This window comes from Melanostigma gelatinosum, assembly GCF_949748355.1.
Source record: "Melanostigma gelatinosum genome assembly, chromosome: 6".
Lineage (NCBI taxonomy): Eukaryota > Metazoa > Chordata > Actinopteri > Perciformes > Zoarcidae > Melanostigma > Melanostigma gelatinosum.
In genome coordinates, this window is record NC_136639.1 from 12,776,440 (window position 1) to 12,796,149 (window position 19,710).

Here is a 19,710-nt window from a genome sequence, read left to right on the forward strand (position 1 = left end):
CTTCTTCTATACCTGACAAAGGAATTCATTATCCTTTCCCCCAGAGGACACGGAAGTGGTCTTCTCAAATGTGTTTGTGGTATGGCTACGATCCAAAAAGGAAGAGTCTGCAGTGATGTGTTAACAAGGACGAGACCGACTTGAAAACTCATGAATAAACTCTTGACTCCTGTCTCCAGTTTCAGCAGAGACGCACCGAACACCCCCCCCCCCCACCCCCCCATTCCCCACCTTGCTTCAGCGAAAAAAGCATAGGGAAGCAATAAATGCCAGAGCAGCAAACATATTCATGGCGAGCATAAATATCAGCCCAACATCTGACTCAAATCTTACATAGTTTTCTTCAGTTTTTTATTTCATTTTTTTAGGAGTGCTGACATACCCAATAAGTGAGCAGGCTGGTCTTTGACATACTGTTCTCCACACCGAATCTCCAGGGAGGACAACCAGTCATCACTCTGGAAAGTTCTTTACTGTAACAGAAAGAGATGCTAAAGGTAAGAAATTGACAGTCCACATGTCTAATGTGTAGCTTATGCACTACGGGGACTTGGATGTTGATGATGATCGATTGAGGCAGTATAATAGCACATTCATTAAGCAGTTATACGTTCACATTATCTTTCCATTAAAAAGAATATTGTTGCAGCTGGCAAGGGCCCATATTTGGATTCCCCAGAAGAGATAAGGTGCCAACAGCTTGACATCATGCCCAACTGACAACTCTCTGGCAAACACTAGGGTTATAGCACAAAGATTGCCAAAGACAACCAGAACACAGAAGACATAACATGCAAGGAAAAGACCACAAATCTTCTACTAATGGGGGGATTTACTCTTGGCACGCATTGACACCTGCAATGAACTGTATATCTGATGGCGAGAGGACACGCATGAAGTTTGTCTGTTTCTTTTTTCTTTTTACTCCACATTCTTATGATCAGGACAAATCAGATTCCTAGTGTCTGAATCTGTCTGTTTTAGTCGAGCGTTGCACTGGGTGAAGAGGCGTGAGGTCTCCATGATTAATGATAGCTTAGAGTCCCACACATCATCCTCTGTATGCCGGCACGTGCAGCTGCAAGTTAGCGGTCTCTGAGCCAACATTTCACAGTCTTGGGAAGAGGAGAGTGGAGAATTAGGTCAACAACACAGGTAGTTTATCTCCGTTTTAAGTAGAGTCCCTTAAGTTAAAGCAACAACGGTGTCATCATTCAGCACGGTTCAGGTAAATGCCAGAGTGATAACAAAAAGACGAGTCATTTGAATATTCTGGGTTGATATTTGGACGAAGGCATTTAAGTCTGGCAAAGTACGTGGCACATTTGACTAAAACACAGGTTGGTTAGATACACTTTGGTCTGTTAGTGTGGAGGTGGGCTTTGCATTTTTTGACGTTAGGGACTGTAGACAAATGATTTGTGGTGGGGAGACGTGCTATTTCTTTTTCTTTGGACTCTGCCCTCAACCAAGAACAAAATGCATCGCCCTCCCAACCATATCTCATAATAACCAATAACTAAATAGGTGAAAACTAAAAAAAAAAAAATGAAAGTGACGTCCTTCACTTTAATAATATGCTTTATGGAATAATGATTTTTTTTTTCCCAACAGGTACCAATATGCACATTAGAAAAAGTGAAATTAGCAATTGGCAAATGTATGACATTTACAGGTAATATGTATAAATTAAACTCCAAGTGAAGAACATACAATAAGATGTGTGCTCAGATTGAAGAGTGAACATGACAATAATTATCTGATTATCTAATTCATATTCAAACCTGTCACACGTAACTGTCATTCCAAATGTCACCAGTAATTTGGGTTAACAACTTTATATATAACTTTATATTGAATTATATTAAAGACTAACTTCATACAATACTTTTAATTTGACGAATTCGGTAATGACGCAGGAAGTCTCTCTTACTTTGGAAAGATATTCTGTTGTACTGGGTATAAAAAAAAGCCACTTGTAGCATATCAAGGTGATTTGGTAAACTTCTAAAATAAAAATAAAAATAGTTACATGTTGTATTTGGGGTTATTATAAGAAATAATGGCCAAATTCTCCATGTTGAGCTGTGTTGGCTGCTGTTAAATGATCTTATCAATTCGTAGTGGAGGGACCAGGACCACGGTCTTGAATACAGCGTTCTGATTGGTCCAAACGCAGAACTCGTAATGTTCAGCGCTCCCATATAAACCCATGCAGACTTGACATCGGTGCTATCTGTCATGCAAGTCATAGGGATAGTGAGGAGTCCAGTGTAAAGACGTTGCCGGCAGCTTACTTGTAATAACCTACACTGATTGTGTTTTCGGCGCTGCAGAAGCTTTTTGGAGCACGTTATTCTTATGAATTACACACAAAGCAGGAGGCGTCTCTTCACATTTAGTTGTATTGTCTGTGTTGAGAGGACGATGCCTTTGAGGACGGGACTTTTTCTCCTGATGGTGCTGAACGCATCTGCATATGAACTGGATCAAAACGAGTCTTATTCGCCCAGGAGAACGCGCTTTTCTGCCAATAGCCCTTGTAAGTAACACGCTGCCTCCATATGCATATCTCAGAGCGCACTGCTTGCTTGCTTTTTTTTTTTTTTTTTTACACACCATTTCCACAATGCACAGGCTTACCTTTGCTCGTTTACTATGTGGAGATCTTTTTTCCCTCATATTTGTTTGGCCTATGCAGCCTTTTCTGTCTAAACGAGCGCGTTGAGTCACGATAAAGGCTGCGGGATTAACGCTGTGCTTTTTGCCGGTGTCCTGCCGGCAACAGATGAGCACGGAGCTTGGTGCTGACACCTGAGAGCGCAGGCTGTGTCATGCCGGTAGTCTCTTTCTCGTGGCTTTGGCTGCTGCATACGTCCCACCATTCAGCATTATAGTGGACTTGAGGGTGCTTTCAGTGCATAAAACAGAAGGCTTCAGGCTATTTGTTACACTGCTTGTCACTGGGGCTGTATCTTTTGGATAAATTAATGCAACGCTATTAGTTCACATGTATTATTCATCCCCCCCCCCCCCAAAAAAAAATCCCCTGCAATACCCATCAAGAAATGACACTGCAAAGGGTGAATCTGCGTAGCTTCATTCATATGTTGACTTTTCCTTTTTAACACAAAGCTACATCCCAGTGATAATTGGCTGACAGGGATGCTGATTCCCTTCTGCGGGAACTGCTATATCATCGTAAGATTTGCAGGTCACTCTCTTTATTTTAAGAGCAATCTCTGGTCCCCGATGGCAGGCAGACTTTATCTGACCGTGCAGGTCAACATGGGGCCTCAGATTCAAAGTCTGCCAAGTAGGCTTAGGCTCTGCGATCACATTTCTTAATGGTTATTACAAAGGATTTGAGTCAGGCTGCTGGCCATCTCAGTGGATTCTTGGATGAAGAAAAAGGAGAGCCAACTATCTGGATACACTGATTTACAGATTATGTTTTATAGCTCATTCTTGGTTTAAAATGTCAAGTCGGTTGCATGGACTTGGAGCTGTGTTCCTTATGGCCAAGGTCAGTTTTTGGAAAATGGATTGAATGATGTTGCAGGGTAGCTGCTGCTGGGTAGTTTCATAGGTTTTACAAAGATGGGGATCAGGGTTACTTGTGGGTTAATCAGCCTAATAACTAATCCAGTCATGTGACCCTCCTGAAATGAAGATAGCAGCATTTTCTGAACATGTATTCCATTATGTAGACGTTCATAGGAGCATTTCTGGGATGTAACTGGATTGTTACATGTGCTAAGTTAATAGTTAGGAACATTACAGGGGTTTGGAGTAGGAGTCTTCAAATTCAGCTTGACAATTACGGCAATTGAAGACAGAGTTTGATGACAGCATGAGTTTGTATGTATCCATGTCTGTGTGTGCCAGTGGTACAAGTGTTTGTGTGTGTCAGGCACGCCAACAATTTTCAGTAAACTCTTTGGTATTTCTGGTGCTGTTCATCCAAGCCCTGCTGAAAAGAACCAAAGCATGGAATATAGGTCCCTGCCAAGAGAAATGGGCAGTCGTGCCAAATAGTGTCTGAGTTGTAAGGTGTCCAATCTCCAGTCAAGTCACTATTTGCCCCCAAGTGACTGTATGTCTTTTGTGAATCACCAAAGTATGAAAATGTGCTTTTGTTCGCCACATTTTTTAGCTGAAACCCTGGCAACCCTTGAGTAATGAGCTCAGTGACTGTGCAGTGATTCCCAGTGAACCCACTGTTGGCTGATGGTTCATTCTCTGTGCCCACAGCAGATGTGGCACGCTGTCTCAACAGTGCCCTCCAAGTTGGCTGCGGGGCCTTCGCCTGCCTGGAAAACTCAACTTGTGACACAGATGGCATGCATGACATCTGCAAGTCCTTCCTTTACAGTGCTGCTAAATTTGACACTCAGGTATACACTTTAATTAATTCCACAAAGACTGCAAACAGTATGCCATCCTCTCAATTTCCACCATGCACATGGGTTTGTGTGGGATTATATGGGTGTAACTGTCAGGGCAAGAATGTGTGAAGCACTGCTGTGTTTTTACAGGGTAAAGCATTTGTGAAGGAGAGCCTTAAGTGCATTGCCAATGGCATCACCTCGAAGGCATTCCCCACCATCCGCCGCTGCTCCACCTTCCAAAGAATGATATCTGAAGTCCAAGAGGAGTGTTACAGCAAGCTGGATATCTGCACTGTAGCCCGATCAAATCCAGATGCTATTGGCGAAGTGGCACAGCTACCAAGTCACTTCCCCAATAGGTGAGCTCTTCTTCTACTGAACAACAAGTTGATTAAAGTTGCGATCTGGTGACACAGGACACATTGTTTTGGGCGTGTTAAGGGCGTGTCAGAGTTTGAAGCTTATGATGTTCAACAGGCTCTTTGACCACAAAAACAAGGGCTTATGTACCAGTAATCACTGAATATAGCTGCTCGTTTTAAATGAATGTGACGTACTTTTGAATCTTCCTAACAACCACAGATATACAAGGCTGGCATGTTGCACATTAGACCCTGAGTTATGCAGCATAACAGATGGCTAAATTTGTATTGATTTCAATGTTTTTGTTTGGCATCTGATTCATACATTCTCTCAATGAAAGAAAATGAAACAGGAATATCAAGTCTTGATATGTTTGTTCCTATTGTCGCTGTAATACATGTAGGATTGCAGTTTGGGAATGGATACAAACAGGCTTTACAGGAGGGTGAAGCTCAAGGCTTAGTAGTGATCCATATGAATGACTGTAGATATATAGACTATAGAGCACGAGTGCAAATACACGGAAATACTTTTGAACAGATGTGAACAATTGGCAGGTACCACAGGAATGTTTTGTTGCCATGCTGTACATTTTGTCCATTTTGGCTAGGGGCTCTTAAACAGACGCTCTGTGATGCTTTGTTTTGTTGTCCTAGGTTTTATGGTAAGCTGCTCCAGAGCCTGATGGACTGTGATGAGGACACAGTGGACCGCGTGAGGACCAGCATGGTGTCGCGGCTGGGCCCAGAGATGACCATGCTTATTCAGCTGCTGCAGAACAAGCCCTGCCCATCCACTGCTGTGGCTGCAGCTGCCGCCATCCCGACTGGAGTGGATGGCCGTGGGAGCTGGCGCTGGTCCATGGGTCCCCATATGTACAAGATCCAGCCTAATCTGCGAAACAGAGACTCCACCAGTCATTTTGGCAAAAAGCGCTCTGCCAGCGACAGCTCCTAACTTCCACTCAGATTCAGAAACTCCACACATTCCTCAAAACATCATGAAAGCTCCTCTATTCCCTAGGGGTGACGAAATCCATTCCTCCGCGAGACTGGAAGTTACAGAAATACGCACCTCTAGGGAATGCCGGAACGCACATAGAGTTGATATCAGAGTTTGGTTGTTGTTATATTGTATATCCTACACTTTAGGCTTGAGAGAACCCCCCCCCCTCCCTCCCTTCCATCGAGTCTGCTCACAGTTAGTGTTGAACATGTGGCTGTTGCATCTGTGCGACATGGTCCTGTTCACTCCTCCTCACCTCCACCAACACAGATGAATCCTTAAGAAGTCTTTTGATGCCAAGCAAAAAAAAGAGAAGAAAAAAACAGCCATAGTGCAAAAGTCTGTACTTTAAAAGATAACGCAATCTTAATATCCCCGGCATTTAATCATCAATAGAAATCAGTAGTTGGATTATTATTAGTTCACTGATAGGAATGGGATATTATTGGTAGATGTATTTAATATTTCAGTGATGAGATCAGTCAAATTGTGAGCATGAGATGTGGAAATGAGTTTCATATCTATTTTCTGACGTAACAGTTAAATGTACTGTATACTAAAGGTATCTGAGACAGCCATAGCTTGCCCTCTAAAAGAGAGTGCTCATACGGGGTGAGGTCTGTAGAGGTTCCACGATAACCTTTGAGTTACCTTAAACTGACCAAAAAACTTCAAACTGCCCTAATTGCTATTCATGAAATACCAAAATAGTGTATAGCTAATAGCACTTATAGTTGTTGTTTTTCTCTGATGGCAGATGTAGCCACTGTCATGTGTTTCAATTCATCATCCTGCACATAAGGATTGTCCCGGTCGTGGCCAAGTCTAAATATCAGAAAAAAGTCCATTATGCATATCTTGTATACAGACACTTGTAGTGCATATGAGTGTTGAGCTCTACATAATATGTGGGACCATGTTTAGTGGAATTGAGGCGGTCGTGTATGTGCAGTAGCTGATTAGCACGTTCACCGATGAGACTGAGAGCAGCCATCTTCTTGGACTGATGATCATCGTTCTCTGAGGTGAATAACGTGGCATACACACTGGCTTCCAGTGTCAAGATTGAGAATGACTATTTAAAACAAAAAGCCTTGTTGGAACGATATTTATTTTCCTACTATATTATTTAATTGTGTTATTGTAGTTCTTAATTCGTTTAAAAAGCAGTTCAGTCACGGCTCCTATTTGAACATGAGCTCTATGCCAAAAAAAAGAAGAAGAAGTGAGCTGACACTCTGGTGACTGAATGGGACCCATGTCATGACTCTGTGCTGGCCATAGGGGAACAAGGTTGGTCATTCAAGTCAGGTGATCTACGTTATGCGTGTTACAAGGGACCACAACAAACCGATAGCTTCATTTTGATACAGTTTCTGGTTGAAAAAAAAGAAAAAAGGACGTCGTTGCAGCTGCTAGATGTGCTTGTTCAGTGATGGGGGTTTGTGCACATTGTCGATGACTCAATCAAAGTAAAACAAACACCAGCATCAAGTTTTTTTGATCGTTGACTGCACTAGTTTGCAGTGCTTATCTTCGCACGGGCTGAAGTTAATTTTCCTCAAGGTGGCTGCACAGTTGAATCTAATGCGTATAACAAGTGTCATTCATTATCGTCATCTCTTGCATTTTTTTCCTGTTATTATTTATTTTGCATGTTATTTTGTCAATGTGTCAGTTCTGATACAACACGGTAGAGAAAGAGACAGGAAAAATGCAAGAGAAAGGCATCATGGGAGTACATACTGCGGCATCTGTATCTGCTTTAGCCCTCGGTCGCAAAATCTCTTTTAAAGCCCCTGGAAACCTGCTTTTTAATCAAGACTTTTTGTCATGATATTACATATTAATGGTTAAATAAGCAACAATCAAAGTTAAGATTCAAGAAAATACTTGGTTGTTATTTTGTCACCGAAAACTTAGATAACACAGTAGGATTACTGTTTCAGCTCAGGCGTGTTTTACTAAGACTGCACGGGGATTTACCTGCAGACAGTGAGAAAGTAACCAACGTGTGTGAAGATATTTACGGGCCGCTGCTACTGACTTAGTTCACTCGTTCTGCAACATGTTGGTGGTACATTGTTGGAGTTCAGTTAAAATGACACTCAGGCGTTGTCTCAGTAGGTAAGAAGCACATGTTCATTTGTGTGTATTAAGGGACCTTGTAACTGTTACATCAAAGTAACAAAAAGTCCCAGAAGACTTCATCTAGTAAGCAAAATCAACATTTGAAATCTATTTTGCAGGTAAGAGTGCATGTTTCATGGCCTTCAGAGGTCGAGAGAATCACTCAGTGTAATCAGTCGATCAGCGCGGAGCCACAGTCACTTCATGCTGGTGTTTGTTTTATCGATGCCTGGTAGATAGATGGTGGTGATAATTAATGGCTTAAGCTAGTTTCTCTACTGACAGTAAATTGCAAATGTTTGTGCACATTGAAAATGCAACATAAAGAGTAGCTTGGAACCAGGGCTGGGTTCGGTTCACTATTAAGCTATTTTATCCAGAAAACACCCTTCGTCTTGAAAATAGTTTAATAACAAAATGATAAAATATAGTTTTGGCTTCATGAAGGGAATTGAACCCAGCCCCGTTTGAAAAAAAGGGGAATTTATATATTTTCCTGGATTGATAAGAGTGAAGCACAGACCAGAAAAAAAAGAGATGTCAGTGTCAATTTAATAGCTATGTTAAGAATTCAAAACTATGCAATAATCTCACATTAAAGGATTCACAGCAACACAGAAATTGACCTTCATTTCATTCAGTGCCAGCTGATGCTGTGTGTATAAAACAGCAGCTTGTTTGCTCTCACACTGCGCTCACGGCGTGAAGGCATCGCTCCTCTATATTGCTTTCTGTTCCCGTGTTTTTTGGTAAACCGGTGTTTCTTTTTGTTCTGTAAAATATGTGCATTTCTTTTGTGTCATTCGTGTGAAAGGACAGTTCTGAAGGAATCACTTGGGAAGTTAAGAGCTATAGTCACACTGTAGTGTATCCTAGCTTACTATGCTATGTCAAATATGCACTTTGCATCCTAACCACTATAAAGGGCATTGAAACTCAGCACATGTGCAATTGAGACATGTTTTATTTACCCAGTGAGAAATCAGTTCGAATATTTCGCATCCTGAAGGGTCAGGGCTTCTTCATGTACTATTGATACATATGTCTGTATCTTTGTTGTCCATGGGTAAATCCAAAACCCAACAGCTGCTGCTAAACTGTTACTTCCCTGTGTGATGCTGTCCAGATGCCCCTTTGCTGTGGCCGCTCTGGTCTGTCAACACACAGTGAGCTCAGCATCAGTCCACATTTACATTCAGATATTTGACTGTCTATCCATGTCTTCATATTTATTTTCTACGAACATTCCTCGTGTCAAATGTATTTGGCAAAGGCAAATGGACTGTTTCCTCACCAAGTCAAATGTAATGGTAATTTCAGAGAATGTACCTGTATACTGAATGTCTGTTTCGACGAGAACATGCCCAAGTTAGGTGACCCATGGAGGCTGTTAGGGAAACAACTAAAAGTGAGAAAAGTATATAAAGTAAAGTTACTTTCTGTTTTAGATTGTAATAAAAGTATAGGGTGTTTAAGGTGGTACTGGAGCATTATTCAATTGACCCATGGAGAGTTTTGTGAAACTGTTTCTCCTGTCAACACTAGAGACTAAAGACTTCTCACTTCTGGCACTTCATGGTACTCTTTCCTCTCAAGACTTGAAATAGATAAATGTTGTGCTTAAACTAAATCAAAAAGCTTCAGTGACTAGTAAAGTTTATTTTGTATTCATATATAAGTGACGGTTATTTTACTATCAGATTCAGAAAGTTATCGAGGATTTAAGGAGGTTACTGAAGTTCCTCATACAGATGCTATGTAACGCATGATTGACCCTTGTGAATCACTTGCACTTTAAGATATACCCATATACACATATACCCATACTGTGTATGTGTTTGGGTTTTTCCTCTGTACTGAAAAGTCATGAAAGATACAAATGCATCAACTGTGTGTCTTTTGCTGATCAGAAATAAAATATTTATCATATCTGGCATATGGTATGAAATATGTTGCATTGCTCTTGTTTCACTCATTCAGATCCGTCATCTCTCGCAGATTTACATCTAAAATTCCTTTCGGCCGCTACGTTCTCCATCAGCCGCCCTAAGACAGAAAAGAGCCTCTTGGTTGATTTATCAGCAAACCCCCAAATGTGTTGTTTAATGGATAGAACATCATGGAAACTGAGTAAAGATTCACCTCCCCTATAAGTTTGGGAGATACACATAATGTCCTGACTGAATGGTTCACAGCATACCACAAAAGCTATTTGGGAACATGTTCACAGGTCTCCTCATCACCCAACAAACACAAAAGACAGATGTACCAAACTGCCACAACCTCCCAATTATTTGTAATTTAAGTGTCAAATGTGGTGTGACTAAGACATGGAGTTTGTTTTCGAACACACTTCTGCTGGATTTTCTGGATCGCTTATTCCCTTCATCACTTCCTCTTCCACCAGACCACAAAAGCTACAATAAACGTGTCACCCATGACACCACGATAACATCCAGTGCTATTAGCATTTCTAATTTCCTCAGCACTTTTGTACTTTTGATAAGAAAATAAAAATGTTTATTATGGTAATGCTTCATATAACATAAGAAATGGAAAGTTGGCATAACCGCAAACACTTTCAAAAAGCTGCATTGATGTCTGTTTTAACTCTCAAACTTATTCTAAAACTAAAAGCAAGAAAGAAATCATTTTAAACAAAGTAATCTCATGGCCAATCCAAGTAAACTCCCAAATTGTGTCCCAAATTTTCCATTGAAACAATCACAACCCTGATCATCAACTTCTGATCCAAGGTGATCAGAAGAGCAGTAAATGTCAGCCAGGTCACGTGGAATGAATTATCTACTCTAAATGTAGAAATCACAGCAGTGACATTTGGGGTCGAGGCTCTAACCTCGTAACTCCCCACAAAGATGCAGCAAGCTTCGTACAGCAGCGATTTGGGAGTGACGATAATAACTTCCCCCTCGCACGATGTAGCCTTGGCTTAAGAAACGCTGTATGAACAACAGCAGCAGCGCCAGTAGCAGCAAGTGAAAACTGATGCGAAACTGATACGTCATCATCTTTTTAACTTGCTAGCATATGGGCGCCTATTATACGGCCAACATATCAGGAGACACATTAGCTTTCATTTGGAATAGACCTTTTTCCACAAAAGACATTTTGACATGTCGTAGTAGGAAAAACACAGGTGTCTTCGACACTAATGATAGCTGCATTCCACTCAGGGGAGGCCTTGGTATTGCTCTGGAATATTAAGAGAAAGCTGCATTTTATAGCTACATGCATTACTAGAATAATTACAATAACAGACCGAAAACAATCAGCATTTAATCAGTGGCTTCCTTTGGTAGAAACATGAACAACTAAAGATGAGCTATTTATTAATAAGATCTGTACAACGCAGTGTGTACCCTGAAATCATCTCCAGTGAATGATGTTGAACACAAATCATCAACACATAACATTGCTGTGGTTAACCACATCTCTTCAGCACATGTGACGAATCCTGCAGGACCCACAGTAAGTAAGATGAAGGACATAGAGAGCACCTCCTGATGAAAATGAACTTTCCTAAACTTAAACACAAACGAGCTGAAACTGCAAAGCTCTCCGTTTGGTTGGATAGCCTGAGGAAGAGAGGGGGCAGAACGCAAGAGCCTCCGTGGCCGCTAATCTCAGTCAGAGGGAGATATAATTTCATGCCTATTTAGAGAAGAGTCCTGAAGGGCTTTCTCATCAGCCGCTCTCTGCGGTCTCATGGATAGGTGATGCAGCAGCTCTGCACACAGATTCTATCCTCTCCGTCTTTAAAGAGACATTCACTCTCAGCTCATCAATGACTTTTAGCACAAGCGCGATGGACGGAACAAAATGCTTTGGAATCTTTCCATATGGTCAGTTTCAACACCTGCCTCTCACCGAGTCTTTCTGCTCATGTTACAGAGCTGCAGTTCTGTAGAAGGCAACTTTCTAAAAAAGCTTCGACACAGAAACATCTTGTTGCCAGGAAACATTTGAACAGATTTCTGACCCCGTCTATTCACTTTGTTGCCTGTTGCTTGGACTGCTGCCGAGTGCATCGCCGTCCTGACAATCACCAAACAGAGTAATAATGAATAATGACGAAATTAGAATATAATTATGCAGATGCAATTCATACCATCTGCTTGTGTTTTTAATTTGATGGTAATGCTTTTTAAAGCTGGTAATAAAGCAGTGCTCCGTTTGAGCCATCAGATACAACGTCATGGTGCCTTCTGCTTCACAACAATGTTGTATAAACCTTCTGCATGCGCATTTCTGTGAAGTACATCTGCCTGCAATGCTCATCATGTTGCTAAAATATGAGCAGTAAATGCATGCATTTCTTACAAGCATTTCCACAGTGGGGTGCAAGGCATTGAGGGGTAATGTATGCTCCCCTTGGACAAATGACCATGAAGCTTCTGCCTGCAAGCTGCAGGAAAGCAACAAAGCTCAGTTTGTCATTGTTTTAACCTCTTGATCAAATTCTCTGAGGGAGGAAAGCAATGTGTCCATATAGTGGATGCATGGTGTCAGCAATTTAACGGGACAAATGAACAATGCACTGTGGTTAGTGCGGTACGGCAATTGCCTCTCCCCTCTCCCAGTGTGTTTAATATTCATTATGTCCTTCTCTTTCCCACGAAACTTGTGGCATATTCATCAGCAGTGTGACAAATTAGATGTGCAGTGAAATGGAGTATGACTGAGAGCAGTGGAAGATTAGATCCACTCCAATCTTACCCAGCAATCACCATCCCTTCATTTCTGTGGGGAAATACCCAATCAAATTTTACTGAAGAAAGCGCTGGAGTGGCAGGGGAAAGAGATGAAACAGAGCATTTTCCATTCCTGTCTTGGAATCAAATGCGATGCAGTTTTTGGTTCTGGATATGCAGAATACATTATACTCAACATTGACTCATATATTTGCTATAGTTAGTAATAGGTTCACTATATGGCACAATGCTATGCTATGTGTGCACCAAACATCTGCCTTAGCCAATCACAACCATGGAGATGATTGAGCATCATATTCAGTCACTTCACCGGTGCAGTTGAAATGCTCTCGAAGGCTCTCATATGTTGCTCGCTCTTGCAGCACCTGGCTATTTTAACAGCTCTCCAACTGAACACTGAACACTGGAAGTATTCACCAATGTGGATGAAGTCATGTTCCACACAATATTATTGTAGATTTGAACAGAGGTAAGCCTTTCTGTAACACATGGAGGAAATGCTGAGCGTAAAGACAGGCCAATGGATGACAAACTCACATGTGGGATCTACTAGAGAAAGATGTTGAGTTCAGTTTCATGTTGCTTGTTTGTGGTGTGCTCCCGCTGCCAAAGAGACAATGAATTTGGAGCTTTGCGGTCGAACATTAAGTGTAAATTCAACAGCACTCTGCAGGACATTGAGTGACAATAAAAGAATGACATATATTCTCTCACTTATTGATCAAGTGTGGATGAATTCATCCTTTTCTTGAGGCCCTTGGTATTAACACAGTGTAGCAGAGACATCTAGTGGCTGAAAACAGGCTACACCATTTTCTTTCTTCATACAGGACACACAGCTTTGTCATTCCATACAAAAGGACAAATCTATAAGCACTACATGCTAGCCTAAGCTCCCATAATGATGCTGCAGTTGGTCGTTTCACATTCAAATTGCCATTTTAAATTTGTCATTGTGATTGTTGTTCTTATTCTCTCAGAATCCATCTGTTGCAATTCCTCGTCTGTATTTTTTTAAACAACAATGTGCTTTTATAGAGATGAGCAGGTTATAAAGAGTAAGTAAAGAGACCCAAGACATGTAGAAACACAATGTTAAAGTCATCCTACACTTCTATCCGTATCCCTACCAGGAAACTCAAAGTAATGTTGAATAATAATAACATTTCTTAAAATATTTTAGGGAAGATGTCACTGTAATCTGAAACACTGGCTCTAATTTAGCTGAAACATGCCTATGACAAAGGATGTACTGCCACATGCCTCACAGTAAACTAAATGAAAGCACCTTCCAGGGTTCATGAATTAAGAAGTGAGTAATTATTACAGCAATAGGGCGACTGTGGCGAAGTGGAGAGCAGGGCCGCCCTTCAATCAGAGCTAGTCGATGTCGATGTGTCCTTGAGCAAGACACTTAGCGTCTGCTAAATGACTGCAATGTAATGTAGCAATATAAATGACAAGAGTAGGAGTTTGAATCTGCTGTGGCGTAGAAGAGCAGGAGACGAGACATGAACAGGTCGGACTGACTTTTCAGATGCAGAGCTTGAAAGATGATGTATGATGTATGATGTATGATGTATAAAGATGATGTATTGATGCCTGATAAGGTGTAAAGTGTTTGAAATCATTCATGGGAATCTCCTCTTTCAGAATAAATTAACTATGACTTAAAACCACACAAATAATTGTACAAGTATGCTCTGTTACATTATAAGGTCACCGGCAATGCAGTGTTTGGAATACAACCATTTCAACACGAATGTGCAGTGCCAATCAATCCCCTTACATTACAGCAATTACCATGTTTTCATGATAAGAACGTTTTCTCGGTTGCCTGCTTAGACCGGTTCAAAGCAAACACCTGTTAGTTATGGCAGCAAAACTGTACACTACTCTGTAAATACACTGAAAATACTATAAGCATCTAGAAATCTACGTAAATACAAAAGAGAGACCATTTTGAAATCTCTTTCTTCATAGATTCTGTGATCACTTTGTCTTTCACCTGCTAGTTTTTAGCTTCAGAGCCTCTCTATGAATCCGTGCATACCTTTAATAATATAAGGACACACTCTCATGTCTTATTACTGTGAGTCAACACTCTCACGGAAAAGTCTCCCTCTCTCCTGAATGGAAACGTCAATGTCACGTAACATTTTGATGAGTGTCTTTCATTGCATTTTGGCCAGAGGAAGGCAGGGATCAGTTTCACTCAGTTCAAGTCAACTCTGTCTCCTCTTTCGGCTGCTATCAGCCTCCTATTTTGCTCCATGATGAATTAGGGGTATTTTGTGGTAAAACTGTACTTGGCTAGCTTCTTATGTTACAGTGAGGGGACAAGTGGTGGAATCAATAGGAACGGCTTTGATTTTAAGGAACGGGAGTCACAGAAACTCAGAGGGAGCATTGCTCCGAGCCTTCAGAGAACACTGCTGCAGCGATTAAGTCATTTACCCATCAATCAAACTGGACACCCTGAAATTCCCAAGCTGTCAAACAATTCACAATTCACTTCTGAGTCCCCCCCCCCCCCCCCCCCCTCTGCTTTTGAAGTTCAGGTTTCTTGGTTCGTCAGTAAGATGTGTGCTTGTTTCACATAATATCACTGTTGAGAACCCAAACATTACATTTTCAGGTTCTGTTTCAGCATTTTCTAAAACAAAACTAACGTCTTACAGAAAGAGCAGGTCCAGGAAACAGCTGTTGAACACCACATATAACAATCCACCAAATTGTATTTGTTTGAATCAAATTAGGGGCGTTGCATTTATGTGCCGTAACCATACAGCTTCCACATTTTTCTAATTCTTTCCTAAACAGAACATATTGTGTTTTACAGTCAAAGAGCATGACTCTATTTTTAACTTTTCCACTCATATTTGAACTGGAAATGTGTGAGTGTCAAGAATGATTGCATAGCCTATAATAAACGTACCATCCACATCCACACATGGGTAAAACATTTGAATGTTCATGTCATATCACCAGACCATTTTCCGTTAAATGATTATGTAATTGTGTAACTTGCATACAACTATTTGATAATTTGTCAATGAATGCATGGGTTCACTTTGCTGTCCTTGTATAAAACACGGACACGTTTTGATCACTGATAAAACTGGAGATGAGGTAAATTCTTATAATTATTATTTAACTTCATTAGGCTATTAGTACATAAAAGGTCTCAAGTCAAGTCAATTTCTTATAGTTCAAGATCACAGATACACGCTCTGTCCTTAGAGTCTGCATTGGGGTGAGGGAAAACTCCACAAAAAATAAAATAGAATTTAAAAAATAAGAATGAATCGATTTCAGTAAAACTTACAGAACCAAAGGAATTCTGTCCCGTTACAAAACTCTCATAAGAACAACCTCACAAGCAGCACAGGTCAGCAGGGAGTCCCCACAAGTCGCAAACTGCTGCTGCTGTTGGAGATGTGCAGACCAGCAGCTTACACAGCTTGGCACCAGGCATTGCTGTTGCTTTCTCTATGACTAAACCAGCTGTTGTGATGATAGCAGGAGGTGCCATCAACAACACGTCACCAGTTAAGGTCGCTGTTTTACTAGCTTACTGTTTTTTGGGTAAACTGTTTTTACGGCACGAGGAACAGGAGCCGTGTCGGCAAAGTAACCAGCAGCAGGTATCAGTACTGTTTTTCCCATTGCAGGAGCAGGTGTTTCGCTTGTTTCTACCATCACGCTAACAGGAATATGGACTGTTGCATCGCCCCCAGCAGTAATTTGTAATGGTGAGAGCAGGACTTTTCTTACTGTAGGTCAAGCAGTGGTGTTCTGTTTATGCCATGGCCACAGCAAGCTACCAGCTGCAGTCAGACTGGTCAGCAGCTTCGTTGCACCAGCTACTTGTTCTTCTGCTCGCTCTACTTGCTGCCATGATACTTCAATTACTCCTTGATGACACTCAAGTAGTTATTTTGAAAAACAGCCAACATCAGCGACCCTGGTATGACTGATCTATGGACTGCTGTCATGGTCCGATCAGCTGCAGCGTCCAATCACATAACTGATGAACAATGAGGGGGCGTGTCAGCCGTTAAAACACTTCCTGGAAGCCTGTTCTCGTACATCCTCACACTCATGGCTCCTCAGAGGTCCCTCTTCGCTCCTCGATTCTCGCTCCTCAGAGCAGAAATAGGAGCTTTGGGACGGCCTTCAATATGGCTGCGCAGAACAACTTCCGGTTCAAGCGAGGAGCGAGGAAATGACACAGCCATATTTCTGAGATGACAATCTGAATCACTTGCAAGGGCCCGTTCTCTGCGCAACACATTGTTTAAGGGCCCACTCTCTCTATGGGCCCCCAACCCACCACACAGGCCCCAGTGCAACCCCACTGCCCGCACAAGCGCTCTAATACCACAACCAATTCTGGAGGCCACACGTCCAGCTCATCTACTGTATGAAGGATGGCTCCACTCACCTCTCCATCAAGCTGTGTCCGCTGCATCCGCCTTGCTGATACAGTTTCAGAGTTGGAACAGGGAACCCCCTCGCTCCATCACATCCAGGAAGCTGAGAAGTTCATGGACACCATCATTTTGCCACCTGTCCTGCTGCTGTGGCTGTCCCTCCCTCCAGGATCCAGCTCTGGGCTGGACCTAAAGCCCAAAGTCCGCTCCATGCCATCCCATCACGAGCTCTGGTCGGTTGTCGGTGCTCGTAGCAGGAGAGGGAGGTGCTACCCTTGTGACCTCACCATGACATCAGCTAGAAAACAGATGCGACATCCTCGACCTGCTTGACTGTCATTATTTTGCTGGTGAATCTGAGCCCCCCCCCTCGCCCGGGCTGTAGTGAGCCGCACTCCTATCTATCACACCTGGCTGCAGTCAACCTGTTCAGAGATATATTTGTCAATTTGAATCTCTTCTGGAACCGATTCTTTGGGAGGGGTGGTCTTCACCTAAACGACCTGGGCACTCGCATTTTAACAGATAATATGTTTTACTCTACTTTTAAAACACTCAAGTGACTACAGACTACCGGTTACAAACAATAACTTCTTCTGTCTACACCTAAAGAACTTTCAGATTCACTGGCTCCCTCTTGTGGACCAGCTGTATCAGACATCCATCACTCTCATGACATTCTTTGGCTGAAGGTTGAGGAGCTGAGTGAACTCCTCCCCTGAACACTGAGTATTTCAGCTCTCCCCGGGTCACTGGTGTTGGTGGAGGCCTTGCGGATGTTTTTTAAAAATCTGCACAAATGCAGCTTAATTCTGTGCTGATAATGGAAATGTCCGGGGCCGCTCCAGTGTTTGGTATGCTGGCATCTGTTGACCCCCCCCCCCCCCCCCCCCCCCCCCGCCAATGCAACCCAGTGTTTTTAAAGAAAATGTCTCTTTTAAATCATCGAATAATGGTTAAGTTTTAAATATTTCTCAGTCCTTCAATCTGGTTCAACTCATAGCCGGGGCCATACCTTAGACTTGTTTATGTTTTGGACTTAATGGACCTTTCCTTCTCTGACCACCAGTGCATTTTATTTAATACTTAATCATGTTGCTTTATAATAAAATATTCAATTTCTGCCAATAGAGCCGCCTAATTGCTACACCCTATTCTTTTAAAATATAGCTTTATTAAGCCACTGCTAAGGGTCTTGATCCATCAGATGAAAAGCATTTCAGACAAAGCTCAAAATTGCCCTACATTTCCAAAACTATTGAGAAACATTTGACACCATAGAGCATGCTTTTTATTAATAGACCAAAGGATTGGGTTGGCTCTGGTTCTCCTGCTGTTTAATACAAAATGTTATGTCTCAATTAATTAATTCATTTCCTCAACTGCACAGACAACATGTGGCATACCTCAGGGATCAATCCTTGGACCAATTCTGATCTCTTTCTATACTATCATTAGGTCATTATGCATGCTTTTATTTCCTCACGTCTGGACTATTTTAACGCCTTGTTTGCCTGCATGCCTCAGTGCCCCAGATAGCTCAACTTCAGACTGTGCAGAACTCTGCAAATGCAGACTTCGGATGAAGACTAAACGTTCTTCTTCCATCACCACAGCTATTAAATCCTGTCATTTACATACTTTCCATTTCCCCTTACAACTCATATTTGTTTAAGTAATACAGCCAACAACCACCTGGTTTTAAGTTTGTTTGAATAGTTTCACTTGTTCAGCCTTTTGGATGATTTATTTATACATTTATTTTACACTATTTTAAGTGTGTGCTGTATTAGTTTTTATTTTTATATTTGTGATTGTTTTTTATGCTATGGAGCAACTTGAAAAATCCTGTACAAATACATTACTATTATTTTTATTATTATTATTATTATTATTATTATTGTTATCGTACCAGCTATAACAATTCACTTAACAATGCACATCATATAAATAACTGTGAATAAACATCCATTAATCGATTATCCATTAAAGTGTTAAACTCATAGGGATTTGATCACTTCTCAATAATGACAAACAGGAGTAATACATTTCATGCATTAAATAAGTCAAGCATAAATAAGCTTGTGTTTTTAAACCTTAATATGAAGTGTTGCCTCTTACCATGCATCTGGTATTACTTCAATTGTCCCGAAATAGCCCATCAACATTTCCAATCACTTCTTTAAAAAGCTCCTGCTCAGGCCTATAAGTGCCCTGCATATATCTCCCCGTGTCCCCCAGTGGGACAGGCCGTGTCCGTCCTTGTTCCTGTTTGTAAGGACGCGCGTCTCGTCCTCAGTCAAGCATTGCAGGCTGGCGCCGCCGCCTCTCCACTTCCACAACATCAGGTGTAATGTTACTGTTTGTTGTGGCCTGAGAACACTAATAACGAGGCAGGAAAACAATGTTGATGGTAAAGCTGCTCGACAACACCTAAGATCACTCAACCCCGAGGACCCGTGTGCAGATTAAGTGACTTTACTTGGCTGACCTGAAGCGTGGTTTGGGTGCACACTGAATAAATGACCCCCCTTTCTAAACAAGTTAACAGTTTCACTTGTTCGTCTAAAGATGCAAAAGCGTTTGTTTCACCACATTTCCGGCCACAAATTAAAACAGTTTTATTCAAATCCCTGACTTCCGGTATGTCTG

The 19,710-nt window shown here is 41.6% G+C and overlaps 1 protein-coding gene across 1 annotated transcript; it reads left to right on the top strand.

Moving 5' to 3' along the window:
- Positions 1–2,285: 2,285 nt before the first annotated feature.
- Positions 2,286–5,906, top strand: stc1 (stanniocalcin 1). Its single transcript, XM_079270251.1, has 4 exons — positions 2,286–2,542; positions 4,255–4,397; positions 4,539–4,750; positions 5,411–5,906. Exons 1-4 carry the CDS (start codon positions 2,362–2,364, stop codon positions 5,709–5,711), a joined length of 837 nt encoding a protein of 278 aa, XP_079126377.1. The 5' UTR covers positions 2,286–2,361; the 3' UTR covers positions 5,712–5,906.
- Positions 5,907–19,710: the final 13,804 nt, after the last annotated feature.